General features: G+C 41.5%; 1 protein-coding gene across 3 annotated transcripts in view; it reads right to left on the reverse strand.

The window, feature by feature from the left end:
• TACC2 (transforming acidic coiled-coil containing protein 2) overlaps window positions 1–21,389 on the reverse strand; it is a 149,543-nt gene that overhangs the window by 29,015 nt on the left and 99,139 nt on the right. For all 3 annotated transcript variants that reach the window (XM_077258703.1, XM_077258704.1, XM_077258702.1), the window contains exons 7-8: window positions 6,694–6,857; window positions 5,259–6,444 (exon numbers count right to left, since the gene is read on the reverse strand). In XM_077258703.1, coding sequence (XP_077114818.1) covers window positions 5,259–6,444; window positions 6,694–6,857 — 1,350 coding nt within the window. The remainder of the gene's footprint in view (window positions 1–5,258; window positions 6,445–6,693; window positions 6,858–21,389) is intronic.

Raw genomic sequence — 21,389 nt, forward strand, 5'->3', positions numbered from 1 at the left:
AAAGGGTTATTCCAAAGATAGCAAGTTATTCCCTATCAATATAATGAATAATTTACTGACTGCTGGTGGTCCGATTGCTGGGATCCCCAGAGATCCAAAGAACGGGGATCCAGAACCCGGGTGCTCATACTCAGCCTCTGCTCCATTCATTCTCTATGGGACTGTCAGAGTAGATTACAGAGAGTACAGCGCCCGGCTATTTCCAGAAGTCCCATTTACAATGAATTGAGTAGATGCTGAGCATGCGTTCCTCCCCATTTAGGACAGAGCTCGTGAGGGCCCAATTTCTGGGTCATGGAGCCCCAGCCACGAAATTCCGTTATTTCCTATCGCATGGTGACTAATAACGTACTATGTTGGGAATAACCATTTAATACAGGTGGAAATGTCAAGCTTATAGCCTTTATCTGGCAAAATCAGATGAAAAAGAATACCCCATAAATCATGGCATCCATATTGGTTGTTACCCTACTTTCTCTGAATTAGATCAAGTATTTTTAATGTCATAATATTAGGAGGTGCCATGTGTTACCCCATTGTGTCACCACCAAAGTAAGCATCTGAGAATTTGAACAGATGTCTTGTGTCAGAATTTCACTTTAGAATTAGTTTAACACTTAAGAAAAATGGCTAAAAAAAGACCAAATTTGCAGCATGACAGTGTATGGCCCACTGTATACAAAAGTAAAATAATGTAGAAAGGAGCAGTTCCTAAACATTTCTCCCAAGACGTCTTTGTAACACTGCCGTACACATAGACTGCACACACCACATGTTCACAAGCATGATGCCATGTACTGCAGGGGTTTAATGGGAGGTAAGAAGCAATTTAACAAGCCAGAATTGGCAGCGGAGACAAGAGGAAGAAGACAAGCCAAGGAAAAGAAATCCATGCTGAGCGAAGCAGGAACAATGGAGACACTAGCGAGTGAGGAATATAGAAATGACGAGTTACTTACAAGAGAGAACAGACAGACACGACATCTTCACCCATCCTAAGGACACGGAGACAAAGAGACAGACAGACAGGCTGTGTACGTACTGAAATATGTCCTCCGCGGCGCCACAAGACACAAACACCGACTTACACCAGCAAGGAACTTCTCAAAATGCTACAACAACCGTCCGAACCCCGAACAATAGGATTTTACTCTATAATATACATATAGTGGTATCTATAAGACATCTAAACCCGTGCGGACAGGGGACGGGGTATATTTTCTAATTATACTATTGGATTGAAGGACCTATTGTTAAAAATAATATTCTCCATGAACACAATCTCAAATAGACATGGCTACTCACGAGGCCCACACTTTAAGGCCGGGGTCATACTTGCGTGTGCAATGCGAGAAACTCACACGAATCAGTCGCATCAATACCCGGCACTGCCGCCGGCACTCGGGACCGGAATATGCGGCTGCATGTATTTCTATGCAGTGAACATAGATTCAGAAACCATAAGAAGGCTCAGTGCTACTCAGTGGTTATCAACCAATTACTGTTACCTTCAGCAATGTGGGCCCCAATGCGAAATTTCCACCAGGGCCCCTAGCTGTTATGGACCCGAGAACATATATTTTAAAAATCCAGAGACCAAAGCTACAGATGAGACTAGCCTCTCCTAGTGCTGCTCCAGGTGACTGACAGGTCTACCACATAGCAAAGGGTTGGATCTTTAAAGGGCACATGTCATGTGAAAAAACGGTATTGACCTGCAGATATGGGGTTAATCTGCAGGACGGACCTGCACCGACACAGAGACACCTGATGCTGGGAGGAAATTAACTTTATCCCCCGCCCCGCCAGGCTATAACCGCTCCTCTGGCACTGACTGACAGACGGATCAGGATTAGGGTCAGCTATCAGTCAGGGCTGGGGGCACGGTTATAGTCACTGCCATCTATACACTGAGCGGTGACTGAACCCGCACCGGTGCCACCTCAGAATAAATGTGGAACGCTGCCGTAGGGAAAAAAAATCATTTCCTCCTGGCAGCAGAGGTCTAAGTGCCAGGTAGGTTCAGAACGCTATTGACCTGCAGATTAACTCCATATGTGCAGGTTAATACCGTTTTTTCACATGACAAGTTCCCTTCAAAGATCCAACCGTTTGCTATGGGGTAGACCGATCAATCACCCGGAGCAGCACTAGGAGAAGCTAGTCTCATCTGCAGCTATGGTCTACGGATTTTTTAAATATAAGTTCTCTGATCCGTAACAGCAAGGGGCCCTGCTGGAAATTTAGCATTGGGGCCCACATTGCTGAAGGTAACAGTAATTGGTTGATAACTAGTGATAATGTCTTATCCGAGCACACTCAAGTGTTATCGAGCATCTGGTAGTTTAGTTCTCGTATATTATGTTCAAGTCCCTGCGGCTGCATGATTTGCGGCTGTTAGATACATGTGAGAATTCCCTAACAAACAGGCAATCCCTGCATGTGTTGAGGCTGTCTAACAACCACAAATCATGCAGCCGCCGGGATTTGAACATAATATACGAGAACTACCAGATGCTCGATAACACCCGAGCCTGCTCGGAGAAGACGTTATCCAAGCACCTGCTGCAATCGTGTTTTATGATTCTTGCTTTCCATGGTTTGGGCAGCAAGAATCAGCTGCCAGGTTCCCTTTATTATCTTATTTCCAAAGTTTCGACTCCAATCATAGGCAATATATGCTTGGGGTTTATGTGGATTTTTATTTTGTGATTAGCAAGTGGCCCTAGCTTAGATGAAAAATGGAAAAAAATGCTCCACATACTTTTTCTCAGAAGTAGTGACGGGCGAACCTGTAGATGTTTGGGTTCAGCTGATCATTTAAAAAAACTTTGGTTTAGGTATCAGAACAGTACCCGAACTTGAACCTGGAACTCATTCATATTAATGGGGGGCCCAAACATCCATTGTTTGCCACGCTGTTATCTGCGTGACAGAACAGCAAACACGGGCTCTGATCAACCGTAAGATCGTTACTGGCGATCAGAGAGCTGAGGTTCCCACGCTAACAGATGACAGCACGTGAGCCAGAAACCAGGAAAGGCTGATGGAGAGTATTCATCAGCCAGCGCCTTAGCTATAAATAAATAATTTAAAAAAAATGATGTGGAGTCACTTCTATTTTTGATAACCAGCGCAGGCAAAACTGACAGCTGCGGGCTGCAGCCCTCAGTTGTCAGATTTATCATGGCTGGTTATCAACAGACATATCCCAAGCCATTTTTTAAAATTATTTAAATAATTATTCTCAGAATGTAAAGGGGCGATGGATATTGGTCCTCCCCAGCCTAAAAATAGCAGCAAGCAACCGCCCCAGAAAAGTGATCTCATTCTGCGAGCGGTGCCAAAAATGAGGTAACCGCGGTTCATCAGCTATGAAATCCGGTGACCTTTCTCACGTCACCCTTACACAGGGCAGGAGGGTTCTCACTCTCCTGTCTCACTGTGTTCCGGCTGGCGTGGAGAGCGGTTGCATCACTGATGTGACCGCTATCCAAATTATCCGGATAGTCGTGGGAAATGCCCATTAATGGATTATCGTCAGACAGGCGAGGAATATCCTGTTTATTATTTTTTTGTCTTTTACAGGGGACATGGGCATCAATGGATTAGGTGTGAGGTGAGTATAACTTGGCTTTTTTATTTTTATTTCAAATAAAGGTGTCAGTGTCTTTATTTCAATTAAAGGACTTTATTCTGACTGTTTTTTTTTTTAACAATCTAACTATGGGGTTAGTAATGTGGGTGTCTTATAGCCACCTCTCCATTACTAACCCCTGGGCTTGATGTCAGTCGCGATAAAATAGCAGGGCAAGGGCAAAGCCTCAGAATTGGCACATCTAATAGATGAACCTTTACAGGTGCGACTGTGGGCTGCCATTTTTGGGCTGGGGAGGGCCAATATCCATGGCCCCTTTTCAGTCAGAGAATAAGAGCCTCCAGCTGACTGCTTTAGCTTGGCTGGTTGTCAAAAATGGGGGGACCCAACATTGTTTTTTTAAATTATTTATTTAAATTGTTACGGGTTTACCACAACAGAGAGGAGCCAGAAGACCACAGAATCTGATTTCTCTTACTCCTGCTCTGATGAGAAGCACTTCACCTTCATATTAAATTGTGTAATTTTTTTTAGCAGTGCAGTGGTTAATCTGCTCTGTTTAGAACTCCTGGAAGCTTTCCTGCATTAAGGCTCTCAGCTGTGCACTGTTAGAAACTCCCATACCCTATATAATCTGGGCCCTGGCTAGCACTCATTGTCAAAGAAGGCTTATGCTGCATGAATGGAGGTTGTTGGTGGTTGTTATGGGAGAAGGCGTTTGGTGGATTTATCTGCGACTGTTGCTTGGTTTTGAGTGTGTGATAATTCCCTGTCTTCTCCTGCTTTGGTTTACCTCTTGTTTATGATTCTCATGTACAGCACCATGGAATCAATGGTGCTATATAAATAAATAATAATAATATATTTGTATGATTGGTATTTTCTTTTATCCCTATTTGTATTTCCCTTGTTAGTCTGGTTGGTGTGGTTGGACATAAGTTATTTAAAAAAATGTTGTGGGACCCCTCTACTCTTGATAACAAGCCATGATAAAGCTAACAGCTGGAGGTTGCAGCCTGCAGCTGTCGGTTTTGCCTGCACTGGTTATCAAAAATAGAAGAGACTGCACATCATTTTTTTAAATTATTTATTTATTACACAGGTGCTGGCTGATGAATACTCCCATCAGCGGCATTTACTCTCACTGTTATCAGGTGTTTGGTACAGACCGCAAACTTTATTGTTTTGGTTCGCCCATCACTCCTCTGAAGCAAGTTACAGTTTATACACCTGTTCATCACCCTCTCATTCTATAGACAGAAATAATATATATTTACTAAATGTTTCCACCTGCTGAATGATAAATTCACAGTAATATTGGAAAACGACAGCATGAAAAAACGGAAGTTGCAATGTACAAAGCACTCTGCTTATTGAACGGATGCCCCAGTTTTCAGTGGCAACATAAAAGCAGTAGACCGCAGGACACAAGCCTTTATATAGGTCACAGTATCCCTAATGGACTTATGCTTGTATTTCACTATAACAGTACATGAAAAATCGACAGGTTTATTCCATTTAAAAGGGGTTTGTCTTTAGGTTATGGATTATGTTTTCTTTTCGATTCCTTGAATAGACCTTACAAAGCCCAAATTCTTAAAATAAACCCTCGGTTTGCAGCCATTCTTGCCACAAGCAATAGAAGCTTTTTGTCACTTACGTTTTGAGTGGGATCTTCTTTTTCTTCGATGGCTTATTGCTTTCTCCATTCTGCTCAGTAATTACTTCAAAAGAAGCTGGAGTTTTTGCCGGGGACTCTGATCTTTGAACAATGGGTTTAGTTGGTTCAGGAAGAGGTTCTTGAGTAGATGAGAGTGGGTCTTGCAATTTCCCACTGGAAGAAAAGGGATTAAAATTTGGATCATCCCACTGATCCAAGTTGTAGGTATAAGATCCTTTGGCAATGGGAATATCCTCAAGATCATTTGGAATAGGACTAGGGGATCCAGGAGGAGCATCATGCTTTTCCACAGCCTTTTTAGGCTTGGGTTTCCGCAGTGGCATTTTGCCTGCGGGTTTCTTGCCTTTTCTTGAGGGAGGCTGGCCCTCACGTCCCTCCTCAGAATAATCGAACTCCAGCCTCACTGATTGCCCGATCACTGCAGGGTTGTCTGGTATATCAGGGCCAATAAGAGCCACTTCAAGTTTTTGGTGGGTAGGTATTGGTGGGGAGAACCTTCCTGTTAGTTGTGTTTGATAGGTCTCAACAGGAGGAGAATTTGCAATGCCACAAAACTGTGAATCTGTCTGGGACAACTCTGGGGCTGAGGGGAATGAGCTTTCCTCTATCCCAACTACTGGCAAGTCGGCATCTATCTCCAAAGGAGGAGGAGGAGCAAATTGCTCCTGAGAATTTCTGCCCACTTCCACTTCCTGTGGCTGACCAAATAATGCCGGACTTGTATCTTTAGGGTCAACTGCGTTTCCAGCTTCTACTTGTTTCTTAGTACTTGCAGTTTTCTTCTTCAAAGATGCTGGTCGTGCCTTTTTTGTCCTACGCAAAGTGCTACATGCACTGTCAGATCCTCCTAGGCTGTTGGGTAAGTCTTCAAGTTGGAAGTCTGCAGCTTGCAAGCTAAGAGACCTAGACAGAGTATTACGACTTAGAGGAACGGAGTCTGTGGATTTTCGTCTAGTTTTAGTAGGGTCTTCAGGGGAACTAGGAATGATTTCTCTTATTTCAACAGTTTCTAAGTCTAAGTTGTATGTTCCACTACTCGCTATAGGTTTATCTTCATCAAATACCACAGAAAATGATCTAGAAGGCTGGCGAAAAGGGGAATCGGTAAAGTTCTCAGGTACTGTCACATCAGGGGCTTCTGCATCTCCCAAGTTAGGAACTGAATCTGAAAGAGAAAAGGTACAAAAACTCTTATTATATTTCCATAGCCTGATGTGGACACGTGGAAATGAATTCATTTAACATATTCTTCGTTCCAAAAACGTTACAGCAAAAAAAAAAAAAACTTGATAGCAAACCCACTTATACAAACTAAAGATTTTATATATTCAGAAAAAATGAGAGTTCCCCACAATGAACAGAGTTTATTTTAGTTTACAAAGAGGAGATAGTCCTAGTCTTCTCTGATGTTTACCTGGTTCTTCAGGCTTTGGTGGAAGGTAAGGAGTCTCTTCTTCTTGCCGTTGCTGTGGTTGCTGCTCTTGAACTTCTGGAAGAATAGGAATAGGGACTGGGGGTACGGACTTTACTGGTGTTGTTGATTCTGGGGTCTCAAAAGCTTCTTCAGAATCGGAGCTCCTGTACATGAAAAAACAATACAAAAAAAACCTGTTTATGGACCAGACTGAGAAGAAAATGTAGAAAATGGGAAAATGCAAAGAAGAAAATGCTCAAAGGCGATAATTCTAGCAAATATATCAGTCAAAAGAATGTACAGTTTTGAAAATTCTGCAAACTATTTTGCTATCTATAGCAAAACTATGTCGTCACTGCAAGTTTAGACTGTGTGCAACCTCTAGTAATCCCAACGATCCTGAAAACGATCAGAAGGGCACTCTGATTTAGTGCTGCACCCGGTTTTGAGTTCCTCCTGCACAGTGACACACCTGGACCCGGATGTGCAGTGCCTAGGATTGCCCTATTCACTTGATGGGTCTTGTAAACTAGCGATGTTGTTTCTTCATTCTCAGCATTGGTGGGGGACCCAAAGGTAAAGTCATACAGTGATATATACTGATATATTACACCTTCACTGTATTATGAAAATATTTTTAAAGGGAATCTGTTAGCAGGTTTTACTATGTAATTTGAGAGCAGCCTGATATAAGGGATAAGACTCTGATTCCAGTGATGTATCACCTACTAAGCTGTGTATTGATGTTTTAGTAAAATCAGTATTTTATCAGCAGGAGATTATCACTACAGGTCTAGGTGTCTCGTGCCTCCTGGTCATCTGCTGTGTAACCCCGCCCCCACCACTGATTAGCAGCTTTCTATCAATACACAGAAAGCTGACAATCAGTGGTGTGGGCGGGGTTATACACAGCTCAGCATTTGAGCTCTGCTAGATCTGCTGAGCTGAAAAACTATGATTGAATCAAAATGACAGCATCATGCTATTCTCACATTACATAGTAAAAAAAACTGTTGACAAATTCACTTTAAAAAGTTCTATTCAAGATAAAATACTGTTCTCTGGAAGACTAAAATGAAGGTTGCTCAACATTTTTAGATTTTAAAAATGACTCATGGTAAGTAGGTCATTCGGATTCATATTAAATACATTAATAATACATTTGTCAGAAATTATTTTAATAAAATAACTGATACTGGTCAATTGCAGGATATTCCCTTGATATCCATTTTGCTGGTCCCTCTTTTATTGCACTTTGTATATATCAGAAATTCAAGAGGTTTCTATAAAGCATTTTGCTCAAGAGATACAAGAGATTGCCTATAGGTGATGTTATAGGTTTTGCATATATCCATGATCTGTGAGTTCTTATAGATTGGGATTCTAGAGTCCTGGCACATTTAGTAGAGATCCTCACAAGTTTACTACAACTTCACATGGCACTTGGTTGATATTCTTTTTTTCTTATAATATATATAAAAGAATAAATCTGGCACAAAATGAAAACTTTCTAAACTCCTGTTCACACTGGTATTATAGATCACTTTGTTACAGGAGCTACCATGGTTTATGAAGGATCCGCCGGGTAATGAACCCTAACGGATCCCAATCTGTTCACATCTACGTTAGACAATTCCATTTCTCCTACGTGCAGAGAAGCGTAATCCATGCAGAGAGCGGATCCGTTACATTGCGGATACAAGGAGCCTATTCACTATAAAGGGGTCCGATTGGTTTCCGTTACGGTGTCTGCCATTCTAATGGAAAAACAGAGCCGCGGCAGGCAGACGGCACTATACTGACCATCAGAGGTCAGAAACAGTTTTAAAAACTTGATTCCAGCTCACCCAGTTGCTCTATGCTCATCCACCTGGGGCTCAGACACCGGCCTTGCCCTGGCCTCACATCAAGGAAAATAGAAAAATTGGAATCCAGCTCAACCGGACTGGATTTTCCTTTTATTTTTCAAAAGAAAATATAGTGCATGCAAAAGAAAAATATACATGGTCGACATGACCCAGTCATGTCGACCATGTAAATTTTTCTTTTATATGCATTATATTTTCTTTTGAAAAAGAAAAAGAAAAGGAAAATCCAGTCCTGTTGAGCCGGACTCCAATTTTTCTATTTTCCTTGATGTCAGAAACAGTTTGATAAAAGAAAAAAAACCTTACAACAGTGTGAACAGAGTCTAAAACATACATTCAGGGTGTAGCATTATATGTGTGAGTTAGTGCAGTGGAGGCAATCAGTTTGGCCGAATGTACATTACCGCCTCGGTGGCTCAGATTTGCACATGTCCCATCATAGCGGTAATGTTCCTGTGGCACGCCGCTCTCTTTCCCTTCAGTATTAGCCGGCCCTGACTTGCTTTATTATATACTCGGGCCGTGTACACCGGTGTCTGGTGACATCATCGGGGCGTGACGCACCGCCATGAATCTTACATTACCATGTGCCGACAGCGCACAGAGACCTGATGACTTCAGCCCTGAATAAACAGTTTACAGGCTGAGACAACATCTCTACATGACGGGCGCAGTGAGGGCCACAATATGGAATGTGTCTACAATCCCGGTTTCGCGGCTTTAACACGAGGATAAGAGGATGCTCATGTGTTAGTGCAGATTAATCTCCAGCGGGTAAGAAGTTAAGAACATAATAAGTAAAAAGCTTCTGCAATCAAGAAATAGCAGCGAAGAAGGCCAATTACCCGGCAGAGAGGGGAGGTGACGGAGGATAGCCGGCGGACATCACAGGAATGCAACAGGAATTATCCTCAGTGCACAAACAAAAGCCTGCAAGTAAGGCCACATCCACACAGTCAGTATTTGGTCAGTATTTTACCTCAGTATTTACAAGCCAAAACCAGGAATGGAGCAATCAGAGGAAAAGTATAACAGAAACATATGCACCACTTCTGCATTTATCACCCACTCCTGGTTTTGGCTTACAGATACTGAGGTAAAATACTGACTGAATACTAAACGCGTGAACGTGGTCTGAAGGATAGAAGCAGATCTTACTACAGTCTATGTCTACAAGATGGCATCTAAGGATGATGCTAATTAGTCCCGTGGCTCACAATTAATGACGGATTGCTATTCATTATGAAAACTAGATTTCCTCTATAAAGAACATCGCGATCGCTGACGCATCATGCGCTCCTGTCACTTGCACGCTGAAGTCAGCTGCCGGCTTCAAAAGTGGACGCTGTGATGACTATGGGCAGTGTATTATACGTTATGGAGCACCAGCATTTTTACATGCTTTTTTCTAGCTCGTTTTCACTACTTTCTTTAAAAAATAATTTGCTTTAACACGTTTTTTCTGCATTTTTTATGCTTTGAAGACTATGCGCACACTGTGTCTATGCACTTAGCTTACAGTATGCGACGTCAGGAGCTTTTTCCAACGTACACTTGGCCATAAGTGACCAGACGGAGGCCAAGCATGTGTTCTTTAGGTCTCTGTGTGGCTGCTATGCGACTGTAGAGCATTTGTTTGTTCTTTGTTCTTTTTATAGTGCGTCTTTATGGTGAAAAGATGCCTCGGCATCCATCCTGACTGTGCACACTGTTGGACACACATCTCCTGAGCGAAGGAGCCCAACAGTGGCCACGAATGTGATGTGTACCCAGCCTAAGGGATCATATGCACGACTGTAAAATATTGGTCCAGTGCTCTCCGACGTTTTGATGGGTAGTACTTGTAGTCATACCCATGTTATTTTAAGGGGCGAGATGGTCTGGCAAAAATATCGCAGAGTGTACAAGTTGCCTCCAATTATCGGATTGCACTCGGTCGTTCATGTCTAAGGGTCTTTGGAAAAAATTGGCCTGCACTTGGATAACATCTGAGTGCGCTCCACTTTTCATGGACTTACAAGAATGGACAATATGGAGACATTTTTTCTTCCTCACATCCAAGCAAATCGTATCACACTCTGATCAAACTTCATTTAGAGTTTGATCAGAGTGCTATTGGAATAATTGGCCGGATTTTCTCGGATAGGAGAACATCGGTCGTGTGTTTTACGTTAGTGTTTTACGTTATGTGATCCTACAGTCTTCTTAGCATACCACATTTTATAATGTTAAAAGCATATTAAGAAAAAGAAAAACACCCCAAAACATGATACACATAAAGGCATAATACGTGGAAAATTAAAATTGGCTGGCTATTGGATAAAAAATGTCATGAACTGGTAAAAAATCACAAGCACAGAAAAACGACATTTGTAATGCATTTAAAAAAAATATATTATGCCAGTTCAAAGGTTGTTGTTTAGTTTTTTTTTACCAGGGTGTACGCACATGCTTAATGCCACGTTCACACGGTCAGTATTTGGTCAGTATTTTACATCATCAGTATTTGTAAGCCAAAATCAGAAGTGGAGCAATCAGAGGAAAAGTATAATAGAAACATATGCACCACGTCTGCATTTATCGCCCACTCCTGGTTTTGGCTTACAAATACTGAGGTAAAAAACTGACCAAATACTGAAAATGTGAACGTGTCCTAAAGGGTAGAAGCAAGTCTTACTACAGTCTACAAGACGGCATCTAAGGACGATGCTAATTAGTCTCACAATTAATGATGGATTGCTATTCATTAGGAAAACTAGATTTCCTCTATAAATAACATCATGATCGCTGATGTAACAGGTCCTTCTTCCAGAGGAGCCTCCTGTTTTTTCCACCCCCACTTCCAGAACCTCTAAGAACATAGAAGTACTTCTCACTAAATTATAATATCATCAAAAAGTTAATTTATTTAAGTTTTTCAATACAAAAAGTGAATCTCATATATTACACAGAGTCACTACACACAGAGTGATCTGTTTCAAGTGTTTATTTCTGTTAATGTTGATGATTATGGCTTACAGCCAATGAAAACCCAAAAGTCATTATCTCAGTAAATTAGAATACTTTATAACACCAGCTTGAAAAATGATTTTAAAATCCGAAATGTTGGCCTACTGAAATGTATGTACAGTAAATGCACTCAATACTTAGTCAGGGCTCCTTTTGCATCAATTACTGCATCAACGCGGCGTGGATGTGATCAGCCTGTGGCACTGCTGAGGGGTTATGGACGCCCAGGTTGCTTTAATAGCAGCCTTCAGCTGATCTGCATTGTTGGGTCTGGTGTCTCTCATCTTCCCCTTGACAATATCCCATAGATTCTCTATGGGGTTAAGGTCAGGCGAGTTTGCTGCCAATCAAGCACAGTGATACTGTTGTTTTTAAACCAGGTATTGGTACTTTTGGCAGCGTGAACAGGTGCCAAGTCATGCTAAAGGATGACATTGCCATCTCCAATAAGCTTGTCGGCAGAGGGAAGCATGAAGTGCACTAAAATTTCATGGTAGATGGTGGCGCTGACTTTGGTCTTGATGAAACACAGTGGACCTACACCAGCAGATGACATGGCTCCCCAAACCATCAAAGATTCTGGAATCTTCACACTAGACCTCCAGCAGCTTGGATTGTGGCCTCTCCACTCTTCCTACAGCAGTGGGACCTTGATTTCCAAATAAAATGCAAAATTTACTTTCATCTGAAAACAACACCTTGGACCACTGAGCTACAGTCCAGTTCTTTTTCTCCTTGACCCAGGTAAGATGCTTCTGGCGTTGTCTATTGGTCATGATTTGTTTGACACAAGGAATGCGACACTTGTAGCCCATGTCCTGGATACCTCTGTGTGTGGTGGCTCTTGAAGCAATGACTCCAGCAGCAGTCCATTCCTTGTAAATCTCCCCAAATTTTTGATTGACCTTTTCTTAACAATCCTTTCAAGGCTGCGGTTATCCCGGTTGCTTGTGCACCTTTTTCTACCATACTTTTTCCTTCCACTCAACTTTCCATTAATATGCTTGGATACAGCACTCTGTGAACAGCCAGCTTCTTTAGCAATGACCTTTTGTGGCTTACCCTCCTTGTGGAGTGCGTCAGTGACTGCCTTCTGGGTATGTGGTTACTTTATATTATACTGCGCTTCCACGTGTTCCCCTTTTCTGAACCCATACGGTTTTCTCACTATAGATCCTGTGATCTACCACTTCACCTATTGGCCCTCCAGAACCAATAGAAATACTGTAATCGGGTACGTGCTAAACTTACATTATTACTACAATTAGCCCTCTGACCTTATTAGCTTGGCCCTTGCCGCTGTCTCTATACTTAAGATTGAATATATATTTATCTTTTCATGATGTTTTATGGCTAAGGATACGTTGGTATCAGCACTTGTTCTGGTTCTGACCAAACTACAGCTCTGACCATGTGATTTTCTCTTTTTTTATATATATACTTTCTTTGTACATTATTTGTTATTTTGTATCCTTTTTGTAGTAACTGAGGAAGGTCTGATGTAAGACTACTACAGTGAATCACATTAAATATCCGCATTGATCACTTAAGTTGAGTGCTGGGTCTCTTTTAATAATGACTGCGTTCTGGACATCTGTCAAGTCAGCAGTCTTCCCCATGATTTTGGAGCTACTGAAACAGACTAAGGGACCTTTTTAAACACTTAGGAATTCTTTGCAGGTGGTTTTTGTTAATTATTCTAATTTACTGAGATAATGACTTTTGGGTTTTCGTTGGCTGTAAGCCATAATCATCAACATTAATAGAAATAAACACTTGAAATAGATCACTCTGTTTGTAATAACTCTATATAATATAGGAGTTTCACTTTTTGTATTGAAGAACTGAAATAAATTATCTTTTTGATTTAAATTATTCTAATTTAGTAAGAAGCACTTGTTTGTAAAAAAAAAAAAAATGTCTAATTTGCTAGAATTTTTATTCTGAGGAATGAAAAATTTTTTTTTTTACTTACATGCACAAATGTCCAATTAGCCTTTACATACATGGATGCCAATGTAGGTAACCAGTGCAGGCGAGCCGCCCATATGGTGCACATAAATAAACATGCCCTTCCTGGAAGTACCAGCTTCAGAGTATATTGCAGAAATAAGAACACAACCAATTCTTGTATGGAGATATATACTGTACTGTATGTATTACAACTTCTACATGTCAGTGACAGCTTGAGTCATTGTACATGCAGCAGAGATAACACTGCACAGCAGAGCACCGTCATCACTTACAGAATATGTATCCTACAGATAAAGGATTTAGAGACACCAATCTATACTATGTGGTTCACGGGCAGCAGAGCTTAAAAAGCAGTATTAAGGGTACGTACATCCTGACATCTTTTACCAACTCTGCTCCAAAATCCACATGAAAAACCACTTCAAATACTATTTGAATAAACATCCTATTCATTTCATGTGAGAAAACACACCTATAGTGCACACGGTGCTTTTTTATTTTCCATATGCTTTTTTTCAACATGGAAAAAGAAGCAATACCAACTAGGGTATGTTCACACAGTTTTTTATTAACTGATATTTGCTAGCTAAAAAATTCAGGAGTAAAAAACGTTCCTAAAAAATGCAGTTTTTCACTAGTGATGAGCGAGCATGCTCGCATAAAGTGTTATCCGAGCATGCTCATGTGTTAATAGTGTATCATCATCGTGCTCGAATACCATGTCCGAGTCCCCACGGCTGCATGTCTCGTGGCTGTTTGACAGCCGCAAACATGGAGGGATGGCCTAACAAACAGGGGTCAAACAGCCGCGAGACATGCAACCGCGGGGACTCGGACATAGTAATAGAGCACAACGATGACACACTACTAACACTCGCTCATCACTATTTTTGATGCTTTTTTTAAGGGTGGGTCAAGGTGGTTTTTGATGCCTTTTTAATTTTAATATGCAGTGTAATAGGGTGTGTTCAGGGTGGAAACAACAAGTTGGTGGGAAGGTGCACTGAACTGGTTGGCCACAACAAGGGTGCGCCGAGTGCCTGAGCTTATTTTCAACAGTCATTTTCTGAGGACAGACTCTTTTTAAGATATTTTATGAAATCAGTACAGAAATTTGGACATTAATTTTGAGAAGAAATGTTGGACCGTTTTTTGGGTCGGAATATGGAGATAAGGGAATTTTTTGTAAAATATAGAAATAACCCAAGAGATGAATATAATATAAAGAAGTTTGGACATACACACGGGCGTAGAAGCAGGAGACAGGAAAAACACACCTGTTAGGTAGGAACACAGACACCTGTTAGATAAGCACACAGACAAAAAGGATAGAATTTGGGATAATAAAGCAAATAGTCTACCATTATCAAAGAGTAACGGTCATTTTAATTTTATGAATCAATAGAACACAAAAAAATAAGCAATGGTGTAATATATCTTATCAGAGAAATTTGCTTCTTTCTCCTCCTAGACTGATCTTTAAATCTCAAATCAAGGCAAAATCTGTATTCTGTGAAAAGGCATTTTCACACTACTGAGATAGGAGATGACAGTTGGTGCTTATAAGATTTTATGCAGAGGGCAGGGAGGAGCTAGAGGCAGACACAGACATTCAGAATGTCTGTGTCTGCCTCTAACTCCTCCCCCTCCACTCTGCATAGAAGCTTATAAGCACTAACTGTCATCTCCTAAATTAGTAGTGTATCAATCTGCATTCACTGAATACAGATTTTACCCCTAAATCGAGAGTGAAAAATCAGTCCAGGAGGAGAAAGGAGCAAAATCAAATAATAAGATACCTTACAAAGGTGCCTATTTCCATGTGTTCTATTGATTTTTTTTTTTAAAGGCCTTTAGCTCGATCTCGAGCCTTGGCAACTTGATGGATGAACAATCTGTAGGAAGATTGATCTTGTTCAAGCCTAGATAGGTCCACCACCATTATCTTGATAGTATAAAGCCATCAAGATGAATTCTGAGTAGGTCGAGTCCTCACTAGGCTCACTATCAATTTATGCTATCAATTCAAATGACAGTTACTCTTTAAATGCATATGGAATAAATTTTATAGAGTCCAATTACACACCCTGAAGGGACAAAGCTGACCCTTGTCTGGTATGAAAATGACATAAGGCATGGCTGAATTAGCACATGCAAAATCAAAGCAAAAGAAAATGGGTGAGTGAAAAAGACAAAGACAGACTACAAGCCATGGGCTGCCAGCACATTATGGATATCAGAGCCTTATAAAATACCGTAAAGAAGAACATTTTCATTTTCTGGATTAGGAAAAGCAAATCCAAAAAGATAGTCTGCATTATCCGCAATTTGCTAATATAACCGCTGTAGCAGAATCCCGACTGATCGTTGTCCTGTGGACAGATTCTCCACCTGAGCTGTGGATCTATGCAGCTCCTCCAGAGCAACCATTGGCTGCTTCTCTAATTAGTTCTCTCCTTGCTTGGGATGTCAGTTGAGGTGGACAGCTGAGCTATGTATTAGCAGGTTTGGAGGTGAACCATATTCCTTCCATTTTTGAATAATGGATTGAACAGTGCTCCGTGAGATATTCAGAGCTTGGGATATTTTTTTTTTTTTTTTTTATAACCTAACCCTACTTTATTCCTTTGCACAACTTTATCCCTGACATGTCTTGTGTGTTCCTTGGTTTTCATGATGCTGTTTGATCCCTATTGATCTCAAACAAACCTCTGAGGCTATGTGCCCACGTTGCGGAATAGGGTGTGGATTTTTCCACACCTTTTTTGTAAAATCCGCAGGTAAAACGAACTGCCTTTTACCTGCGGATTTACCGCGGAATTAATGCGGGTTTTGTGCAGGTTCCACCTGTGGTTTTACACCTGTGGATTCCTTATGTGGAGCAGGTGTACACCGCTGCGGAATCCGCACAAAGAATTGACATGCTGCGGAAAATACAACACAGCGTTTCCGTGCCATGGGCACAGCGGATTTGGTTTACATGGTACTGTAAACAGCATGGAAAACAGCTGCGAATCTGCAGAGGCCAATCCACTGCGGATCCGCAGCAAAATCCGCAACGTGTGCACATAGCCTCAGGCCTTCACAGAACAACAGTAGTTATACGGAGAATAGATTACACACAGGTGGACTCAAATCACTTAGGAGCTTTTTAGGGGTATCAGACTACAGAGGGGCTGAATACACATCAACATTTTCAGATTTATATTTTTAAAATAATTAGAAAACTATGTATAATTTCCTTTACACTTCACAAACACTTGCTACTTTGAGTTGGTCTATCACATAAAATCACAATAAAATATATTTACATTTCTAGGTGTAACGTGAAAAAATGTAGAAAAGTTCATGGGGTAAGAGTACTTTTTCTAAGTACTGTATCTCCGCTAAGAACAAAAAGGATGAGATTTGTTGAAATTTCACAATCAAATCCTTTTCTCTCCTCAACACCTGCTAATGTGGAAGTCAGTGAACCCCAAACCTGTCAGCAGGATTTTCCTAAGTAAACTACAGGCATTGTCAGGTTGGCAGTGTTAGGCCGGGGTTAGATGAGCATATGGTATCCGATGCGAGAGCATCAGATGCAATATGCTAATGACTCTCAGGGCTCCTGCTCTGCTGTGAGCAGGAGCCGAGTGTCATGCGTCTGTGTTTTATCGCAAAGCACTCGTCCGTATTCACGCACGTATGACCCCGGCCTTAAACTTATTAACATTTTACATAAGGGTGAAGAAATCTGTCTTGTGGTTCTTGTGTAATCAGTGTTAGAAGTTTTCAGTTAATTAGATGCTCGTGCTACTGGGAGGGACTGTAGGCAGAGTCTTATCTCCCTGCTCTAAGCCAGAAAAATCAAGGAAAGACCTGCCCACAGGCCGCCCGAAGCACAAACATGTTCCTCTTCATAGAGACAGACTATTTGTGCTTCAGGGCAGCCTGTGGGCAGGTCTCTCCTCATTTTGTGAAGACCATTAAAGCAAACCTGTCAGCAGGTGTTTGCTAAGTAAACTACAGACACTGTCAGGTTGCCGCTGTTATACTGATTAAAATACCTGTGGTGAAGAAATCCGTCTTGTGGTTCTTGTGTAATCAGTATAAGAAGTTTTCAATTAATGATATGGCCGTGCTCCAGAGCGGGACTGTAGGCAGAGTCTTATCTTCCTGCTCTAAGCCAGTAAAACCAAGGAGAGACCTGCCCACAGGCTGCCCTGAAGCACAGTCTGTCTGTATGATGAGGAACATGTTTGTGCTTCCGGCAGGAAGATAAGACACTGCCTACAGTCCCGCTCCGGAACATGACCATATCATTAATTGAAAACTTCTTTCACTGATTACACAAAAACCACAAGACAGATTTCTTCACCCAAGGTATCATTTTAATCAGTATAACAGCAGCAACCTGACAGTGTCTGTATTTTACTTAGCAAAGACCTGCTGACAGGTTCCCTTTAATGGTCTTGACAGAAACAGGTTTGGGCAACATTAACTTCGGTCATGTGCATGGTCAGCCTACCGGACTTTATGGGAGAAACTACATATAAAGAGTATCTACACATGATGATATATATATATATATATATATATAAACACATATACGCACACACACACACACACTGTTTTTACATTTTAAGTTTTCCTAAACATAAAAGTTTGAGATTTTCTAATTGGTTAGTCAACTTTTTGGCTTTATGTACATTACCAAAGTAGAACACGTGTATCCAGCCACCAATGTACAAGTTACACGTGCACTTGCATATGAAAGAAGCCTTCACTTATATAACTTGCCAGGTAATTACAGGGTTACATATTTTAAACATGAAACAGATAACCTGAGATTTCATCCTTGTAAACATCTCTTACCCGAGGGAACAATTATCTGACTGTAATGTTTCCTCCCTACCCTAATGACTTTTTAATTAAATCTCAAGGTTTGTTAACAAAAAATTAATAACTCCGGTATGTTAAAATAAACAGCCCTAGGTTTTTGGGGAGCACTCAATCAAGGAATCAGAAAATGCCAGGCTGGTCTTTTCGTGCCTTTTCATCCTCAGCAATTACTGGAATGAACATATTAGAACGGGGAAGACACGAGGGTCAAATAATGAAAAACCGTGTAGATACAAAAGAGAGGAAAAACTCACTAAAACCTCATGTACCCTCACATGATGTAGTAGTCACAACCCCTCTCCTAATATATGATCGCAACCAGGGAATTGATGCCACGGTCAAACACTGGGCAGAGCACATCATTCCTGCCACCTAATCAAAGACCAGCGGGAGCAGGCAACCACTGGAATGGGGGCGCAAAGGGAACATGACTATTAGGGTAAGTTCACACAGGACTTTTTTGCTGCGTATTTTTGCTGCGTATTTTTATGCTAATTTAGGTGCGGTTTTTTAGTGTGTATTTGGTGCGTTTTTTGGGGTAAGTTCACACAGGACTTTTTTGCTGCGTATTTTTGCTGCGTATTTTTGCTGCGTATTTTATGCCAATTTTCAGCTGCTTACAGATGCGTTTTTTGTGCGGTTTTGGTGCGTTTTTTTGTCTATTTGTGCATGATAATAGTTGAGTGACCCCAGTGGAGCTTAGCATCGCCTTCAGCCCAGCGGGGGAACAATTTACGGCGAATTACATGCCATGCATCTGCCTTTTTTTGACGATCACTGTAGTTTGGGCAAGCTACATCCCAAATTACAGGCATTGCTTCCACCTTGGAAAAATAAATGATAAAGTAATTACCAAATGCAAGATGAAATGAAGCCAACATTCATGACAAGGAAGATACAAACATACACATGCAGAACACATGAACATGTACATAACAGCACATGAGCATCGCAAAGTGTACCATTGCAAACAATCGGATAGATAGATATATCACAAATTAAAAAAAATATTACCTCCATGATTAGTTGGGAAACATTAATGCCAATACATGGCTAACACCTCACTACCAGAAACTCCCTCACAATAGATCACAATCAGGACACCTCACAATGGCTCTTCACACCTCACAATGGCTCACAATGGATCTTCACACCTCACTACCAGGAACTCCCTCACAATAGATCACAATCAAGACACCTCACAATGGCTCTTCACACCTCACAATGGCTCACAATGGCTCTTCACACCTCACTAACCACACCCCTAAGCTCTTGGCTGTGAGATCACTTCCTGCTGGCCATGATTTTTCTGCACAAAAAACGCAGCAAATAATGCTACATGCGTTTTTGCAGCGTTTTTCCATCACCCATTCAAGTCAATGGGTGAAAAAACGCTGCAAAAACGCAGCAAAAACGCTGAAAGAAGTGACATGCCCTATGTCCAAAAAACGCAGCAAAACAGAAAATACTGATCAAACAAAAACCCAAAGTGTGTGCATGAGATTTCTGAAATCTCATAGGCTTTGCTGGTACTGTAAAAAGCAGCTGAGAATTAGCATAAAAAACGCAGCAAAAATACGCAGCAAAAAAGTCCTGTGTGAACGTACCCTATACTTTTATTGCTATTTCATGTGCTGTTCATATATAGAAGCCATTCTAAAAAAAATATGTCTTCAGGTTACAAAATGTCTGCTTCCAAAAACAGGCACCAAAAAAAACCTGAAGAGGGACATCAGAGCCAAAAATAGAAAGCTCAGAATGTTGCAAAATAATAATAGTTGTTGTGCATTTGTTGTACATTTCCCAGTGCTTCCTGGCCTCTCTACATACTGAGATGTGACCACCGTAGCCAATCACTGTCTGTAGTGATTGGCTGCAGTGTCACATGACCATGCCAAGAAGAAACAAAGAGAACAGAGATCGTTGTGGGACCCTGAATGGGAGAAGCGGGGGATCAGTAAGACGATGGCACTGTATGATCTCAGCCACAATCCACGAGCAGAATGTATCGGGCACTGTATGATCTCAGCCACAATCCACGAGCAGGATGTATCAGGCACTGTATGATCTCAGCCACAATCCACGAGCAGAATGTATCAGGCATTGTATAATCTCAGCCACAATCCACGAGGAGCATATATCAGGCACTGTATGATCTCAGCCACAATCCACGAGCAGAATGTATCAGGCATTGTATAATCTCAGCCACAATCCACGAGCAGCATGTATCAGGCACTGTATAATCTCAGCCACAATCCACGAGCAGTACGTATCAGGCATTGGCTCTATGATCTCAGCCACAATCCACGAACAGCATGTATCAGGCACTGTATGATCTCTGCCACAATCCACGAGCAGCATATATCAGGCACTGGCTCTATGATCTCAGCTTCAATCTACGAGCAGCATGTATCAGGCACTGGCTCTATGATCTCAGCCACAATCCACGAGCAGAATGTATCAGGCATTGTATAATCTCAGCCACAATCCACGAGCAGCATGTATCAGACACTGTATGATCTCAGCCACAATCCACGAGCAGGATGTATCAGGCACTGTATGATCTCAGCCACAATCCACGAGCAGAATGTATCAGGCATTGTATAATCTCAGCCACAATCCACGAGGAGCATATATCAGGCACTGTATGATCTCAGCCACAATCCACGAGCAGAATGTATCAGGCATTGTATAATCTCAGCCACAATCCACGAGCAGCATGTATCAGGCACTGTATAATCTCAGCCACAATCCACGAGCAGTACGTATCAGGCATTGGCTCTATGATCTCAGCCACAATCCACGAACAGCATGTATCAGGCACTGTATGATCTCTGCCACAATCCACGAGCAGCATATATCAGGCACTGGCTCTATGATCTCAGCTTCAATCTACGAGCAGCATGTATCAGGCACTGGCTCTATGATCTCAGCCACAATCCACGAGCAGAATGTATCAGG

Source organism: Ranitomeya variabilis, chromosome 4 (genome assembly GCF_051348905.1).
Source record: "Ranitomeya variabilis isolate aRanVar5 chromosome 4, aRanVar5.hap1, whole genome shotgun sequence".
Taxonomy (NCBI): Eukaryota; Metazoa; Chordata; class Amphibia; order Anura; family Dendrobatidae; genus Ranitomeya; species Ranitomeya variabilis.